This window comes from Suncus etruscus, chromosome 1 (genome assembly GCF_024139225.1).
Source record: "Suncus etruscus isolate mSunEtr1 chromosome 1, mSunEtr1.pri.cur, whole genome shotgun sequence".
Taxonomy (NCBI): domain Eukaryota; kingdom Metazoa; phylum Chordata; class Mammalia; order Eulipotyphla; family Soricidae; genus Suncus; species Suncus etruscus.
The window spans coordinates 126,323,376-126,342,827 of record NC_064848.1 but is presented as its reverse complement, the minus strand read 5'-3'; the positions used below and the strand labels follow the sequence as shown (position 1 = coordinate 126,342,827).

General features: G+C 33.0%; 1 protein-coding gene across 1 annotated transcript in view; it reads right to left on the bottom strand.

The window, feature by feature from the left end:
- Positions 1-19,452, bottom strand: part of CFTR (CF transmembrane conductance regulator) — a gene marked incomplete at its 5' end in the record, with an annotated part of 147,980 nt that overhangs the window by 116,074 nt on the left and 12,454 nt on the right. The window contains 4 exons of the mRNA XM_049778966.1: positions 84-209; positions 1,338-1,501; positions 2,345-2,434; positions 6,987-7,202. Coding sequence (XP_049634923.1) covers positions 84-209; positions 1,338-1,501; positions 2,345-2,434; positions 6,987-7,202 — 596 coding nt within the window. The remainder of the gene's footprint in view (positions 1-83; positions 210-1,337; positions 1,502-2,344; positions 2,435-6,986; positions 7,203-19,452) is intronic.

The following is a 19,452-nucleotide window of genomic DNA, read 5'->3' as shown; positions in this document are numbered from 1 at the left end:
GCTGAAAGTATACTGTGACATGTTCCTTTTTTTAAAAATTAAACTTACCTGTCTAGCTGTATTGAAAATTATGATTTACTTACTGTCTGAGGTTTTCAATCATTTTTTCCATTGCTTCCTCCCAGCAGTATGCCTTAACAGACTGGATATTATCAATAATTTCTGAGGTGATTACAAGTCTTTCATTGATCTTTCCAGATCTCTTATCCCTATAAAACAATATTCATCATTCAGTATAATATTTTGTAAAAGAAATCAAATTAAGAAATCAAGTTTTTAAGAAAAAATCATATTTATCAGGTAGATACTTATCATCGAATAAATTATGACAAAAATAATAATTAATAATAATAGCTTCTATCAAGTAAATATTTTCTATGAGAAAGATACTGGATTAATTTCTTTCCACACATTATTCCAGCCTAATGACAGCCTAAAAGAGGTTAGCACATTTTTAAGACTGAAATAAATCAGAGCCATGTTGGGGTAAAGTAGCTTAAGATAACATTATAAGTAAATAACCTGAGATTCAAGCCAAGAGCTAGTAGATTTTAAAATCTGTACCCTTCTTTTCATACCCTCACTATGACACTCTAGAAGTCCTCTATGATAGCAGTGCCTATTGTCACTGATTCACTGCACAAAAAATTAAGACTTTGGAAGTGACAATTCATTAGATAAGCAGGAAATGACTGTCAATTTTATCTAAAAATAGTGTGCATACTTTGTAATTTACCTAAAAATTTTGTTGATTTGAGTAAAACATAGGATCTGCAAAACTTAACTGAATCAGCATAGTGATAAAGAAATTCTATATGTCAACAAGCAAAATTCTGCCCCCAAAATACAAAAGTGTTGTTGATACCACTAGGGTAACATTTTTAAGTGATTCCCAATAAGTAGATATTTTTACAGACAGAGCAGACTAGGTCTGATTAGTGTTACTTCTGAAATCTTCATTTGAGAACACTTTCTTTTCTTTCTTTTTTCTTTCTTTTCTTTTCTTTCTCTTTTTCTTTCTTTCTTTCTTCCTTTGTTCTTCCTTCCTTACTTCCTTCCTTCTTTCTTTCTTTCTTTCTCTCTCTTTCTTTCTTCTTTCTTCTTTCTATTTCTTTTTTTTATGATAATGATGAGGGAGTTAGGGGGACACCTGGCTGTGTTCAGGACTTTCACCAGACTCTGTGCTCATGGATCACTCCAAGTGGGCTCAGAATATCATCTGAGGAGCCAGGAATGAAACCTAGGTTGACCACGTGCACAGCAAGCACTTTACCCATTGTGCTATCTCTCTGGCCTTCATTTGAGAACTTTTTAAAGCTATAAACATAGAGTACTACCTGTACTTCATCATCATTCTTCCTAAGCCAGACTGGAAAAGGGCAAGGACTATCAATAAAGCAAGTCCACAGAAGGCAGAGGCCTGTAATAACTCCCAAAGCAGCCCCATCAGAAGTGTCACTTGTAAAGGAGCGATCCAAACAAAATGTGCAAGTGCAAGTCCCTGGAAAATAAAATTACAGAGAAACTGGTGAAGTTTTACCTACCATCCAAATAAACAAATAAGCACAAATGACAGAAACTGAACACAGTGCATTTATACAATCAAACCCATTATTTTTCTCAATGTGCTAAAATCTCCTTTGGAATATAGAACTTTAAAATATCCTACATATAGACTAGGACTTCCCAGGGATTATTTCAAGTTACAGTAGTTTTAATTATATTTTTATTCAGTTTAGTCAAAATTGCATATCTTAAGTTTTAAATTATGCTAATAATTTATTTTAAGTAGTTTATTTCTTTTTGAATAATTTAAGAGCCATTGACTGTATAGAACATGTAAGAATAGAAGGCTGATTGGTCTATACAATTGCATCATTCTGCCACCTGACAATGCATTCTAAATTAATGTGTATTCAACTCAACTGTAGTTTATTAACAACTTCTGTGGTTCAATATTGTAAATGTAAAGATAGATAAAAGGTAGTATCTGTCCCCAAGGATCTCATTCATGCTTGTTTGTGACCTAAGGAGGCACTTAACCAGCTTTCCTCAGAGGGTTACATTCAGCCAAAGTGAATAACTGATTGAAGATGTTTAAAGGAAATAGAACCAATAAGGAATGAATTTTTACAAACCTCACTAAATACACAGCAAACCAAGATAGCTTTGAATTGGGTGCTTCCACCCAACCATTCTGGATACCAGAATAATATTCTACTCCACAACTTACAGACATTGTAAAAGGGGGATGCATATGACTTATCAATTTACTATTATTTGATCTAGAAAACTTAAAGTTTATAACAATAATACACAAAAGAATACATCAGTAGGCACTTACTTCATCAAATTTGTTGAGGTTGTTTGAAAGAAGACTAACTAATTGTCCAATGCTTATTTTATCTAGAACACGACTTGATAGTTTTAAAGTCTACAATGAGATTGCAATTGTTAGGTAATATAGATGAATATAAGATAAATACATGCATAAGTAATATCATACAACACAAAAATTAAGTAACTGAATGAACTTTTAAATAAGGCATTAAAATATTTCCTCTATTGTAGTATCTGCTTATGTTTATAACTATTGGATTTTAGATATTCTATAATTTAAAATCTAGAACATACTAACTTTTTCTACACAATAGATACTATACTCAAATATCAATTTCATAGTGTAGAGAGGTATTTTGTCCTTTTTTATTTACATTAATTTATAATATATGGAATCAAAGGCAGTATAATTTGAGATTAAAAACTTGACTTTAATTTTTAATTATTGTAATTATGTTTTTAAAATACTATAGTTAAAATCAAGAAGCATATGTTAAAATTATGATTATCACTAGTAACTGTGAAATATACTAAAAACTTAAGTTTTATCAATAATTTATCAACTTAAATTATAATTGTTAAATAGATCTAGCAATCATGATTTATTATTAGATGGCTTTGATTGGAGAATGAGTACTTATGTAATATAATGTTCCTACTGAATCATTCACATATACTGTACCTTAGTATATTTAAACCACCATAATTTAATTTGTTATTTTAATTAATTGTAATTAATAATTCAAGAAAGTATTAATAATAGGGTGTTTTTTGTTTTGGTTCCACACTCAAATGTGAGCTTAGGAATCTCTCATGTCTGGCTCAGGGAACTATATATGGTACCAGTCCAAGACAAGTACTAACTCTCCAGCCCCCCATTACTAAAATGTATTAAATAATTTATTTACTTTTTATTTGAAGAATCATAGTTTACAATTGTAATTCTTGCAATACAATAGTAATTATTATAATCTGAGTTTACAATAGTAAGGCATTACTTCATAACTGCAGTATTACACAAGCCCTCCATCAATCTTTCAAGATCCTCCACCATTTTTCACCTTTCCTCACAACCTCCAAAATTTATTTCTTTAGTCGATAACTCAACCAATATATACATAATTAAAAACAATATACTAAATGAGTTAAAAGAAATAGTTTTACTATGAGAAAATCCACATATATGGTTATGAAAATATCTTGAGGAAGTATACATTAAGAAGAGATAAAATATTGAATAAAGTTTAGATTAGCATACATGAAAAAGAAATCTTGTGTGACTTACAGATATAAAGCAATGTAAGAGGAGAATTTCACTGTGATGATTACATGTGATTTATAAATACACTCAGTCACAAGTAACTTTAAGTTTCCTACTGTGTATAAATGTGTGCAGAAGTATTCCAAGGACATTTTTCATTTTAGCTATTTCATATTCTTGAGCCTCAACAGGAAAGCTTACTTTGTATTTATAACCATTATTTAAAAAGGTTTTCATGATTTCAGATTTTGGAACATTGCAAAATAGTACTTTTATCACAAAATTTGGATAATGATGAGAGTTGTTAGTTGATACTTTTCAAACAAATAAAAGTCCCATTTGGGCTGGAGCAATAGCACAGCAGGTAGAGCATTTGCTTTGCACGAGACCCACCCAGGTTCAATCCCTGGCATCCCATCTGGTCCCTTGAACCTGCCAGCAGTGATTTCTGAGCACAGACATAGGAGCAAACCCTGAGCACCTCTTGTATGTGGCTCAAAAATTATTCCAATTTATTTTAGATTTATGTTATGGACAAAGTGTGAGTCACCACACATCTGCAATAGCATTCCTCAGCAATGATGTTCATATAGAACAGTATGTGTGGGTAGAAGAATAAAGCAATATGGATAGAAATATTCAATATTGAGGATGTAGGATAGATGAAATATTTTCAAACATTTTATTAGTACATTTTGGTTCTGAAAGCATATATCCATATACCTATGATAAATGTTATACATAAACTTATCTACCAATTTACCTATTTCTTTTTGCTGGGTTTGTTCCCAATTAGTTCTCAGATAACCCAGAGAAATTCCTGGAGACACTCAACCAATCGTTCCAAGTTCATGCATAAAAATGCAGTGTGGCTGGGTCCAGTAGTGGTGGAGGCCATATGGTCCACATCAATGGTACCCAGAGCACTATGCCATGCATGAACTCAGGGCCTCTATAAGCAAGGTAGGTCCTTTAGCTCTCTGAGTTTTTTCCCAAGCCTCAGTAAACTTTTTCCTTTTCCATTTCACTACTTTAGTTTTGAGCACTCTGGTCTTCTATTCTTGAATAACTGACTCATTTTGTCATGCTGTAATACTTCAATTGCAATTTTATTTTCTCTTCATTTGAAAATCTTCCCCTTTGATTATGATTTGCCTATGTTAGAAATTCTCATATTTCAACATTATTTCATAATTTTTATCTTAGTTTCTTAAAATAGTTTATACATTCAACAGGATGTGGAGAATTACGGAAAATCAAATGAGATGGTGCACCTAACTTACTTATAAGCTTGTCATGCATATTGATAACATTTAATTAACATTTTAGTAGAGTGTGTTTATAAATATTTTTAAAGCTAGATTCATTTTTATTTGCTATACATTCTTGGTAGATACAATCTTCTGGTGGGCTGCATGTAAAGCAAACACACTCCCTACGTGCTATCGCTCCAGCCCTTAGATCCTACCTTCAATACAACACCATTATTTATTAACTTCTATCAAATTTTTGGATCAAAATAAAATTATGTTGGTTTGTTATTGTTTCCTGGTACTTGTGATCTGATAAGATGGCAACTGTGATGATCTGAGTGAACCATTGACACCACTTTTTCTTATGCCATCATAAAGTTTTTCTTTAAACAATAAAATATTTATATCAGGGGCCCGGAGAGATAGCACAGCGGCGTTTGCCTTGCAAGCAGCCGATCCAGGACCAAAGGTGGTTGGTTCGAATCCCGGTGTCCCATATGGTCCCCCGGGCCATATATAGCCAGGAGCTATTTCTGAGCAGACAGCCAGGAGTAACCCCTGAGCACCGCCGGGTGTGGCCCAAATACCAAAAAAACAAAAACAAAAAATATTTATATCAGAGTACAATCAAATAAAACAGTACACTTAAGTACTTACAAGCTTGTAATGTACTTCCCTATTTTTAAATTACCTTTATAATAATGTTTGTAAATATTTTTAAAAGTAGATACAGGGGCTAGAGTGATAGCACAACAGTTGGGAGTATGCCTTGTGACCCAAGATTAAACCAGACTCACTCCCCGGCATTCCCTATGGTCCCCTGAGCCTGTTCTGAGAGCTAAGCCAGGAGTAACCTCTGAGTGCCACTAGGTGAGGCCCAAAAAACCAAAATTAAACAAATAAATAGAAATAAAAATAAAACTAGATTCAGTTTTCTGTGTAAAGTCTACCTTATATATAATACCATTATTCATTTACCTAAATGAAATAAAAATAAAATTTAAATTAAAAAATTCTTTGTTGGTTTACCACCATTGCTTTCCTGGCAATTGCGATCTAATTGTAATGATCTCTGTAAAAAGTGGACACTGCTTTTTTCTTGTGCTATCAAAAAAATTCTTTGAATGATAAGTATATATATATACATATACATATATCAGGTCACATAAATGACCTTCATGTGTATTATGGAAGTATTATAAATTATTTGCTGACAGGAGTTATATTTTTATAAAAGTATATAATGACTTTTACATTGGGGGAAGAATAGCAAGAAGAGTAAGGCAATATTTAAATAAGTCTTAAAAAGGAACATTTTATAATAACTTGTTAGAGTTAAGCTACTACACAAAATTTTGAATCACATTGGTGGGTTTACATACTGCTAGAGGTTTTGTTGTTGTAACACTGCATGCATGAAACATTATCATTAACAATATTGTAAATTATGTTGCATATATTTTACATTTGTATACATTTTAAACAATTGTATTTAAAAATAACTATAAATACTGTATACTTATAAAGTAACTGTAAAATAAAATATTAAAATTATAATTTAAATCTGAATTTAACTAAAATCATGTTTTAATGAAGAGTTTTTGTGTGCTGTTCCTAAAAGTGTGCCTTTTCAGAACTCACAGAATAACAAAAAAAAATATCTAACCACAAATAAGACAGTGGCTACCAATTTTTATTGCCTGGATTATCATTAGCAACTACAAGTTGTGTCTTGCAATTGAACACAAATATAGAAAGCATTTTATCAAGAAACAATACTTCACCAATACTCCTATGCAGACTATATGAGTCATTTAAATGGGGACCCTTGAAACTAATAAAAAATGATGATACAAATAAAAAGAATATGAAATCTGTAACAGACAGGTTTAAAAAGATTCTCTATCATGACTAATTGAAGTAAACAAAATTATCATAAAATTAAAAATACAAATTATTGCTCCTACATATCTTATAGGCATAAAAGCAAATTTCTTTTATATACCTTTTATATATCTATTATCTCTTTTTTATAGGCATAAAAAGCATTTATCTTACACATACAAAGAATGACTCTAAGCATAAAGTAACAGTATTGAGCATGAAAACTGCTCAATAGAAGGAAGCATTACCTTCTTATAAATTAAACTGAACATAGCTATTCTCATTTGCATTCCAATGTGATGAAGCCCAAAAATGGCTGGATGTAGGAGTAATGTCCTCACAATAAAGAGAAGGCATAAACCTATGCCTAGGTAAATGGCAATAGAGCGTTCCACGGTATTATCTGGATCATAGGAAGCTATGATTCTTCCAAGTAAGAGTGGCTGGACTGCTTTGGTCACTTCCTACAGAAAAGAAAAACAGAAAAATTGAATTTCATTTTCTTGTGACAAAATGTCTTCACAATGTCAACTAACAAAAATTCATCTTTAAAGGGTTATACTATAAAGGATCATATATGAAACTCTCCATATTATTTCTCATTATTTTCATATTTGAGATAAGATTCTATTTTATTTATTTATCTTGTGAGCACAAAAATATCCTAGATACTGGGCCGGCAAGGTGGCACTAGAGGTAAGGTGTCTGCCTTGCAAGCGCTAGCCAAGGATCAGGACCGCAGTTCGATCCCCTGGCTTCCCATATAGTCCCCCCCCCAAGCCAGGGGCAATTTCTGAGCGCTTAGCCAGGAGTAACCCCTGAGCATCAAATGGGTGTGGCTGGAAAAACCAAAAAAAAAAAAAAAAAAATATATATATATATATATATATATATATATATATATATATCTCCTAGATACAAGCTAAAACGTGAAGTACTTTTAACTAAAGAGAGATAGTGGCCATAAAATAAAGGTGTAGTTTCATTAGTGGTGTGTTAATTAGTAACATCTACATAACCCTTAACAGTTTATAAAGTAGTTCTCTTTAGATTTTTAGGACAATTTTAAAAGTCAAAGTATGAACTACCATATTCACTTGCAGATGAAAAGAAAATCAAAAAGATCAAATAAAGTTCATGTGATTTCAAAATAGAGCTTTAAACGCACTTTTAGTGATGACTCCAGAATGAACATAACTTGTGAAGGTGTCTACATTAAGAGAGGTATGAAAAGGAAGAAGTATACAAGCATTAGTGTTAATTAAAGCAGTCTCTTCTGGGGTCATGCCTTCCATCAGGTATGAAATTGAAAGGAGTATGCATTCATGTTGGGGACTGACTTGTTTGAGGACATTTTGCTGTTCTCTCTGCCATAGCCCAGCTTTTCACCTAAAAGCAATATGCAGTCTTGCTGTAAATCTCTGAGCTAAGAGAAAAGAATGTAGCTGCAGGACTTAATTTAGCTATAAGCCCGGAGGAGAGAAAAAACCGCCTGGTCCAGTTATCAGAAACTAGGCCCCATTCCTTAAGACCACATTCCGGAGTAATTTAGGCTGTTATCAATAAGTATATGCTATATTGTCTGTTCAAGATCACTTAGGCAAGCACATATTGCACCATTTCCTGATAGTCAAGCAATTAGGAATGCAGCTGGAAGGTCACTAGAAATTTCCATTGAAACAGCACGTTCAGTATAGCTTAAAGGTCATCCAGCCCTAGCCCACTGCCCACTTCCTTATGAGCCTTCGCGCCAAAAGTATGATTGACAACACCTTGTACTGCCCCCTTCTCCTTCACTATAAAAGAAGGGGTTACACCTCAATAAATGTCTTTGAGCAGTGAGACGCTGCCTTGGATCTTTTATTATTAACCTCTCTCAGATTTTTTACAGGTGTGGTTGTTCTTCTACTCAGCAAAATAGGAGTGCAGTCGTCTGAGAAGCCTTCCCAGCTAATTCCTGCTGGCCGGGTCCCCCCTGGGGGGTTTCTGGACCCTGCACATTCAGACTTCAAACCCAAAACAGTTCCCAAAGACTTATCAACTTCTCAAAGGTTTGTAAACTAACAAGACAGGATATAAGCTATGTTCTCCAAATCAATACCATTGAGATTCTAAACCACTACTAATCAAATTGCCTATCAAATTCATGATCACTTCTTCTGAATGTATAAGAGTACTTTTAAGCTCATGGATTCAAGCCAAGAGGTCTCTTATCTAAAATACTCCCCTTTATTTATTTATTTCAGGATGGCTTTAGTAAAATGAGGTTCAGAGTCTAGACCCTACAGGGGAAAGAACACAATGCTAACTGATTCCATTATAAATGTCTATTCTGACCCTTACTAGACATCTAATATGGCTTAGTTTTACTCTTCTCAACCTTAATTTTTTTCCCATTATCTGCAATGTTTGGTTAAACTCTGGACCTCAAGTGCTCAATACCATCAAACTTCTCATTTGCAATTCATATTCTGGTGCTGGGGATTACTCAGCCCACCTGGCAGTGTTGAGGGATCCTCAGAGTCACCAATTACAGAAGACTGATTATAACAGCAGTGAGGGAATAGAACTTCCAGAACTGTAAAGAAAGACTCTATCCTAAGCTTCACCCTATGACCTGTGCAAATACCAAGATCTCTAGTTACAGAGTCCTGATTTTAACATCCATGACTGAGAGAAAAGTCTCCTGGCACCATAAAAAGGCATTGGGGTGTGAAAATGAGCATGTGTGGAGCCTGTAGTTATTCCCCCGACAGTATGCTTCAAGGGAAGAGAAACTCTGTATCTCTTAGGCCAAGGGAAATCCCTATCTAATTTTCTCAATATTTACTGTGCCTATGCCAGAAGGAGGAGGAGGGAGAGGAGGAGGAGGAGGAGGAAGAAGAAGAAAAGGAGGAGGAGGAGGAGAAGAAGAAGAAGAAGAAGAAGAAGAAGAGAATGAGAAGAAGAAGAAGAAGAAGAAGAAGAAGAAGAAGAAGAAGAAGAGGAGAAGAAGAAGAAGAAGAAGAAGAAGAAGAAGAAGAAGAAGAAGAAGAAGAAGAAGAAGAAGAGAAGGAGAAGGAGAAGAAGAAGAAGACGAAGAAGAAGAAGAAGACGAAAAGAAGAAGAAGAAGAAGAAGAAGAAGAAGAAGAAGAAGAAGAAGAAGAAGAAGAAGAAGAAGAAGAAGAAGAAGAAGAAGAAGAAGAAGAAGAAGAAGAAGAAGAAGAAGAAGAAGAAAGAAGAATCACAAAACCTTGCCACACCAGCACTCCTTCCTTTTTATTCTTTTTTTTTTTCTCATTCTTGTGGTTATTATTTGGTTGTTGTCTTTGTTGCTGTGGTGCTTTTCTGTAGTTGCTGGGTTTTTTTAAATTTTTTGTTTGTTTTTGTTTTTTGTGCAGAGATTTTTGGCTTTTTAATTATGTTTTTTCTTTTTGTATCTTTCTTCCTTTAAATTGACATTTATAATCTCGTCTAGGCGAACTCCTCCTGATTTTCTTCTTTTCTTTTTTTTCTTTTTTTTCAAACAGAACCACCTAACTAGAATTATCTTGTCTCCCTCATAAATTGAGGGGAAAATGGATGGTACAAGAACCAGTCATATCAACACTGAGTAGAAATATAAAATTATCAGACTTAAACACCAAACCCAAAGTCAACAACAACAGAATCAATACCCAATCTACAACAAGCTATACAAAGAGGGGACCAGTTATACTAGCAGTGTGGGGGCAAAGTAGGGTGATATGGAATGCATGCTGGGAAAAGGGATGGAAGGAGGACAACACTGGTGGTGGAATGTCCCTGATTCAATGATTTTATGTCACTATGTACCTTAAATATTACTGTGAAAGATTCGTAATTCACTTTGGTCACAATAAAAATTATTTAAAGAAAAGTTCTCAGGGTTCCAAGATCAAACTCAGTCTGTTTGGGGGATCATGTGATTGATGCCATAATATTAGCAGGTTGAGATGTGTGCAAGGCATGTGCCTTAACCTGTGTTACTGATTCCTGTCCTGAAGTATATTTGTTTTAAAAAAGTAGAAGGGCCACTTTCTTTCTTTCTTTCTTTCTTTCTTTCTTTCTTTCTTTCTTTCTTTCTTTCTTTCTTTCTTTCTTTCTTTCTTTCTTTCTTTCTTTCTTTCTTTCTTTCTTTCTTTCTTTCTTTCTTTCTTCTTTCTTTCTTTCTTTCTCTCTTTCTTCTTTCTTTCTTTCTCTCTTTCTTTCTTCTTTCTTTCTTTCTCTCTCTCTCTCTCTTTCTCTTTCTTTCTCTCTCTCTCTTTCTCTCTTTCTTTCTCTCTCTTTCTCTCTTTCTTTCTCTCTTTCTCTCTTTCTTTCTCTCTCTTTCTCTCTTTCTTTCTCTTTCTTTCTCTCTCTCTTTCCTTCTTTCTTTCTTTCTTTCTTTCTTTCTTTCTTTCTTTCTTTCTTTCTTTCTTTCTTTCTTTCTTTTTCTTTGCTTCAAGAGTGCTTTCTGAATCCAGAGGTAGGCACAACCCCTGAGCAATGCCCAGTGTGCCCCCTCCCCCCAAAAAAGAAACAAAATAGAAATATACAGGCTTACATAAATTTCCCCCCTTTGAATAATTTGAACTAAACTCCCTGCAATTATATTACCATTATATTTTTCAGTAAATTATCACTTCTATCAGTAACTTATCACTTATCACTTCTATTTGATGAATTGTTTTAATGTATGAAAAAATAATTAAGGGTATATTAAACTGACTGAAATATCTTTTTTATGTAACATTTTTGATTTAGTTGTCACCATCTTACCTTACCTAAAAGAGGACAGGACATGCTTGTCCTTTCAATTATAGTGGCTATTTTACAAAGACACTGGCGATACAACTCTGTGAGAATATATATTTATGGAAAAAGGAAAATGTGACTTCCTTTGATAGAAAAATTCTAATAACATGACTACCTGCAAACAAAAGTCCAACATAAACCTCACTGCCACCAAACTGTTAATATTCAAGGACAAAAATAACTCTCCAACCCCCTTCCCTCAAAGTTTTCCTTAATCTCTTTTAAGCAGTCTGTTCTCTAATATTTACAATAGAACCATTAACAGATATCACCTGATTTTTTATTTGCAATGGAAAACAATGGTAACTGATACTTTGCTTCATCTATGAAGTACAGTCCTTAACCAAAAATCACTCCTGTAATAACTGGAAGAACAGACATCTACAATCTTGCTACAGGAAAGCTGTGTATACTCTGTTGCTTAAAGTACAAATATAAAAAAAATATCTCCAGTATATCACTGTGGAAAATAATGACTACTACAAGCATACTGAGGCTGTAATATAGTGGAAAGGAGTACAAATTCATCTGAAATTTGATACATTTTTTCTTTTATCAGACACAAAATATAATGTAATTAACTTAAATTTTCACTTTGATAATAGAAATTAATTGCAAATTTTTAAGGTGAGTAACAGTAAAATGAATACTGAATGTAGAGGTAGAAAGCCCAAGCAAAAGTTACTGACACCATCTGTGACACTTTAGTCACTTCTTTTTTGTTGTTGTTTTGTTTGGGGGGGGTCACACTTCTTGGTGCTCAGGGGTTACTCCTGGCTCTGTGCTCAGAAATCGCTCCCCTGGCAGGCTCAAGTGACCATATGGGATGCCAGTATTCGAACGACCATCTATCTGCGTGAAAGGCAAATGTCCTACCGCTTTGCTATCTCTCTGGCCCCCCAAATTCACTCTTATATTGGACATTTTCCTAACTAATAAACATAGTGATGGAACAAGCTGATCTCAAATGTTCCTTCCATTGCTAACATCTCAGATCTTATGATCTGTGTCTAGGAAAACTTATACAGAAACTGAGGAATTCTCGGATACTGCAGCAGAGAAGGTGCTTGTTTTGCATACAGCAGACCTTTGTTTGATTCCTGTTATGGTATATTGTCCCACAATCCTCGCCAAAAGAGAACCCTAAGTACAGATCCAGGAGTGTAGCCTGTTGTAACACACCCCTTAATTTTTTTTTAATTTCAAAATAAACTTTTTTAAAGAAAGGAATTGAGAATTTCTTTGATAATTGTCATAGTCCACATTCTATAACCACAATTGCTATTTTCTACTCAAAGTGACCCAATTCTGAATAATGTGAGACCAGAAGACAATCTGAGTAGAGAGGGTATTAGTTTAGAGGGTAGTAAGTATTTTGAGATACAAAAACAGAACCAAATTTAATTCTTTTATTAGATATGCTATAAACTTTACCAACTTAAGCATCTCTATGTGTAGAGTTTAGTGATGGTTGAGTATACTCAAATCATTATACAACCAATATCCTGAACTCTTAATTCTTCTAAAAGAAAACTCTATCCATTAAAAAATAACTCCCAGGCCAGAGTTATAATACAGTGGATAAGGTGTTTGACTTGCACAAGGCTGACTAAGGTTTGATCTCTGGCATCACTTATATGGTCCTCCAAGCAAGCCAGTAGTATTTCTGTGTGCAGAGCCAGGTGTAACCCCTAGCACCACTAGGTGTGAGCCCAAAATACAAACAAATCAAAAGGACCAAAAAATTTAACTCCTAATTTCCCCTCTCACTTTAGTCCTTAGTAACTACCATTCTGTTTTCTGTATCTATGAATTTCAGTAACCTAGGTATGATAGAAATAATTGGGGATTTGAAGAGAGGGACACACCCGGCTGTAGCAAGGTTTATTTCTGACTCTGTACTCAAGGACCACTCCTGGCAGGGTTTAAGAAAACACATGAGGTGGTCAGGATCAACTTTGTGCAAAGCAAGAGCCCCATCCACTATACTTATCTCTCAAGTTACCTAGAAATTATCATGAGTTTCAACTTCCATCAACCTCCCAGAATAAAAATTAGGAGACCAGAAGATACATGCTAAGAGATAGACTTGACCTCTCCTGGAAAACTATCAGTGCTGAAAATTATTTTGGTTGCATCGAAAATCCTTAGACTATTTGTATATAGTCTATACTTGTATATAGACTATTTGTATATAGTCCATAAGGGTGTTTCCCTTATGCTATGGTCCCCTTCATTAAGCCCATCCCCTATTCTCCAAAGTTCAATTCTGTAGGTCAACTCTCAGGTTTTGTTGCTTTAGACATTTGTTATTACCTATTGTTTCTTTATATCCACATTTGAGAAAGATTATTCTGTATCTGTAGTGCACTCTCTGGATAGATTTCACTCTGCAAAAAACTCTCTAGTTCCATTCATTAATGATAGATTGCATAATTTTTATATAGCAGAGCAGAATTCCATTGTGTATGTATACCACAATTTATCAGCCATCTGTTCCTGAATATTTGAGTTGTTTCCAGATCTTAAGTATTGTGAATAGTGGTGCAATGAAATAGGAGCACAAATGTCTAATCTAATAATGTTTCTGTCATTGGTATAAATGCCAAATATGTTGGACTGTATGATTTTTCTTAAGCTTTATATGTATAACAATTTTGCTGAATATAGCTAAAAGGAAGATTCCAATTTAGGAAATTTTAGGTGTACTTTGAGTCTGCATTTCTTAAATATTCTTCCAGGTAGTGTGTGTTTGCTTTAGGGCTAGATAGTTATAGAATAAAAGGAAGTCTAGTTGGAAGGAATAGTATAAATAAAGAAATAGGCAGACTAACCAGAGCAAAGAAACTGAAAATAAGGAGACATATTCTACTGAGACTAAAATATCACCTTGGGTTATAAAAATAAAGTCCCCAAATAGCTATTAACTTTCTAAGTCTTCTTCTAGAACCACCTCCTAGAACTTCTCTGTAGAGACGCAGGTAAGAAGGTACATGTGGAGGGTAAAAGTATATCTAAGTCGGATCTCTGTTGAAGTAAGTGCGGATGTTGTATATTTTCCTTTAGAACGTTCTTATGTGAAACAGTTAGGCTTTTATTGTTTGGTTTTGGTTTTGGAGACATGCCTGTCATTGTTAAGGGCTTATCTTGCTCTGTACTCAGGGATCATTCCTGGCATTGCTCAGGGGACCATATGTTGTGCCAGGGATAGACCTAGGTAAGCTTTAGTAGGTAAGGCAAGTCTTACAATTTAAACCTGGAGAATGTTGGATTTTTACCTAATCAATTCTCTAGGACTGTTTCAATATAAAAGTTCTCCCAGAGTCTTTAGTATCATATGTGCTTTTAGCAATCTCATATCAAGTCATTTATCCAATGAAAATATACCTCCTATATCTATATACATAATGTTGTGACAAAATTATAAATTAGGAATTTATATTTCATAAACTTACACACCTTTACCTAAATATGAAGGGCCCAGTTCTCTCATTCTGGATAACAATAAAATGCATATTTAATTTTTATATTTGACTAATATCTAAAAATAATTAATAAATGTGGTGGTCTAAAATGAAATATATTTGCATTACTCTAAAGTGTATTTTTTCTAAGATTAAATAATTTTTGACTCTTCTTGAGCATGCTCATAATCTATGGCACAGCCTGCTTTTATGATATTTGAGAAAATTCAATAACATATCTGGACCTTAGTTTCCTTAATGCAATTCTCTAGAAATTTTATTTTTTTAATTATATATATATAATATAGCTCCTACAGAAATCATCTTATATTAAGTTGTTACAGAAATAATAAAGGTTAAACTTAATTTATTATATTAATATTAAGCTCATTCTCAACTAGTGCTTCATTAATGTTTGCTACTACTATAACTAAATAAAATTTCTACTTGTTAAAATACTCATCATTTAAATTTAATTATTTCTCTATATATTTTATAAGCTATACTTAAAGCACTAATTTTTATAGACTTCAGGAGAATAAGTGTTAAAAATGATAGCTTGATTTTTAATAACTAGCTTGAAAATAAAATCAATATATTTTGCATTTTATGATTTAAATCTGCCATTGCTATTATAAGAATAATAAAAAATTAATTTTTAGAGGGCATTTGCCTTGCACGTGGCTATCCAGGACAGACTTTGGTTCAATCCCCAGCATCCCATATGGTCCCCGAGCCAGGAGCAATATCTGAGTGATAGCCAGGAATAATCCCTGAGTGTCACAGTGTGTGGCCCCAAAAAAGCAAAAAAATAATAATTATAATTTTTATAAAACACAGAGTACTACTTATATTTCTACTAAGGGCTTCTTTGATAATAGTAAATTTGAATCAATAAGCAATGAAAGAATAATGCTAAACAAGTCAGTTAAAATTATGCATTAATCTAAAAGTGATTCAAAAGTTGATATGATTTAAAATTCTGTTACTATGATATATGTGCTTTAAAAAATTAAAACTACAAAATATTGTGATTATTGTGTAATTGTGTAAATTGAATTTTTTGCTAAGAAAAATATGTAAAATCTATTTCTTTAGCAACTTTTATGTCAAATATTACTCTCAAAGTCTAATTTATTAGGTTAAAAAAATTTTGACATCCTTATTCACCCTACAAAAACAGAAACCAAGTCTTTGCTTTGATATATAAGTTTATAGACTTTGGATTATGTGAAAATTTCTGGGTATGTTCTCTATGTACATTTATCTCGTCCCACTTTTTTGTTTTCTTTTTATAATTTATTACATATTATAAATTTTCTATACAAAATTTTATTATTCTAAATATTTTATGATGATGAAGTCAACTAATCATTAATAAATTTGTTACCTATCTTAATTCTTCCCATGAGAATGTTACTTAATAATGGGAGAATTATTACCTTATTAATGTTATAAATCTGTCTATTCTCTTCATATATTATGGATTATTTTTATATCATTGGATGTTTCTCTGCCTAATCACTTTAATTCTTAATAAGTTAAATAGGTGGACCATAATTCATTCTATCAGTTCCTCATTGCTGAATATTTATATGGTCACCTATTATTCATTCTGATAAGTAGTCCTCTGAGGCAGATTCTTTCAAAAAGTAATTCTCAACATGTTTTAAAACTGCTTTTCAGAAAACATAAACTAATCTTTCTCAAAACTAAAATATAAAAATTCATTTCTTAGAAAAATCACACATATCATTTAAAATATTTTATAATTTGTTATGTGAAAATATGTAACATTTTTATTTCTTTAATTTTGGTTACTAGTGAGTAATAATTTTAATATGTTACTTATATATTTATATTACTATTGTAGGTGTGTAGATCAATATATTTTGTTCTTTGGCTACTTTCAGCACCCTGTTCTTGTTCAGAATAATAAGTTCCAACTATCATTGTGAGAATGGACTATTCACTACCCTAACTGCATTCATTATACTTTGTGGCAAACTTCCTACTATGAACTGGTACTCCTGGTTCTTTTCTCTATTGTCTCCGGATATTATTACCACACTATCTTTTATTTTTCTATATCCTACAAATGAGTAAGATTATTCTGTCTATGCTTCTCCCTCTGACTTATTCCACTCAGCATAATCTTAATATACATCTATGTATAAACAAATTTCAAAACTACATTTTTCCTAACAGTCGCATAGTATTCCATTGTGTAGATGTACTATTGTTTCTTTAACCACTCATTTATTCTCAGGTACTTGGATTGTTTCCAGATTCTAGCTATTGTAAAGAATGCTACAGCATACATATAAATGCAGAGGGCATGTCTGCATGTTGTTTTGGAGTTTTTAGGATAAAACCCTAGGAGTGGTATTGCTGGATAATATGGAAACACAATATCTAGTTTTTTTGAGGAATGTCCATTGTTTTCTATAAAGGCTGGACCAGTCAACATTCCTATCAGCAGTGAATGAGAGTTCTTTTCTTCCCACATCCACCCCAGCACTGGTTGATCTTGTACTTTGTGATATGTCCCAGTCTCTGTGCTGTGTTGTGAGATGACATCTCACTACTGTCTTGATTTGCATATTCCTAATAAACAGTAATATGAAGCATTTTTGACCATCCTTATTTCTTCTTTGAGGAAATATCTGCTCATTTCTTCTCCCCATTTTTAATGAGGTTAGAGTTTTCTTCTTGCTAAGCTCTACTATTGCCTTGTATATCTTGTATATTGATCCCTTTTCTGATGGATATTAGGTGAGTAGTTTCTCCCATTTTGTAGGTAGTCTTTGTATCCTAGTCATTATTTCCTTTGAACTGCAGAAACTTCTCAGTTGAATGTACTCTCATTTATTTATGTTAGCTTCCACTTGCTTGTACAGTGCCTTTAGCCTCAATGTCATAGAATGTTTTGCCTACATTTTCCTCTATGTGCATTATGGGTTCAGCTCTAATATTAAAGTCTTTAATCCACTTTTAATTGACCTTCAGGTATGGTGTTAAAAAGAGTAGTCTAAATTCACTTTTTTTTTGCATGTAGTTTATCAGTTTTCCCAACACCATTTGTTAAAGAGGCTTTCCTTGCTCCACTTTGTATCTCTTGTTCTTTTATCAAACATGAATTGATCATATACTTTGGGGGTCAGTTTTAGAATATTCAAGTCTATTCCAGTGATCTAAGAGTCTGTCTTTATTATAACACCATGCTGTTATAATGAATACTGAATTATAGTACAATTTAAGGTTGGGGAAAGTGCCTTCATCTTCTTTTTCTCAAGAATTGCGTTAGCAATTCATTCATGGATGTTTATAAATGAATTTCATAAATTCCAAATGATGAAATTCCAAATTTCATATTCCAAATAAATTTCAAGTGTTTGACATGCTTCATTAAAATGTCATGGGTATATTTATAAGGAATACATTAAATCTATACAATATTTTGGAAGTATTATCCTTTTGATTATGCTAATCCTCCAAATTCATGAACAGGATATATGTTTGCATTTCCTTTTACTCTTCTATTTCTTGCCAAAGTAACAGCATTTGTAGTTTTCTTTCTATAGGTCTTTAACCTCTTTAGTTAAGTTCACTCTGATGTACTTGATTTTCTGACACACAATTTTGAATGGGATTTGTTTTTATTTAATGTCTTTTTTCTTTCATTATTTGTATATAAAAATCCATAAATTTTTGTGTGCAAATTTTTTAGCCTTCATTTTTACTATACAAATCTATGTTCTATAAGCTTTTTGTATAGTGTTTAGAATTCTTTTTTGCTTTTGGTTTTTGGGCCACACCCGGTTTTGCTCAGGGGTTACTCCTGGCTATGTGCTCAGAAATCACCCCTGGCTATATGGAGACTATATGGGACGCCCAGGGATCAAACCGCAGTCCGTCCTAGGCTAGCACAGGCAAGGCAAAGCCTTATCACTTGTGCCACTGCTCCAGCCTGTTTTTAGGATGTTTTTAAGTATAGTATTATATCATCTTCAAAGTGTGAGAACTTGACTTCTTTCTTTCCTATCTAGATGATGTACTTGATATATTTTTCTTTCTTTCCTATCTAGATGATGTACTTGATATATTTTTCTTGACTCGCTACTATGGCAAGTACTTCTTGCAGTACATTGAATAGAAGTGACAAGAGGGTTCAGCCTTATCATTTGCCAGATCTTAGAGATAAGTCTTTGATTTTCCCCATTAAGTGTAATGTTCGCCATTGGCTTGTAGTAAATGGTCTTGACTATATATTTAATTCCTGAAAGCAGCAAAATAAAAAGGGAAATTACATACAAAGTAAACTTAAGATTTTCAGCAGATTTATGAAATTCATTTCATAAAATTTTTTCACTATATTTCACCCCTCCTTTTGGGCCAGAGGGTTGCTTGTTATAAATCTGCTGTAAATCTTAAATTTACTTCTTTGTATATAAT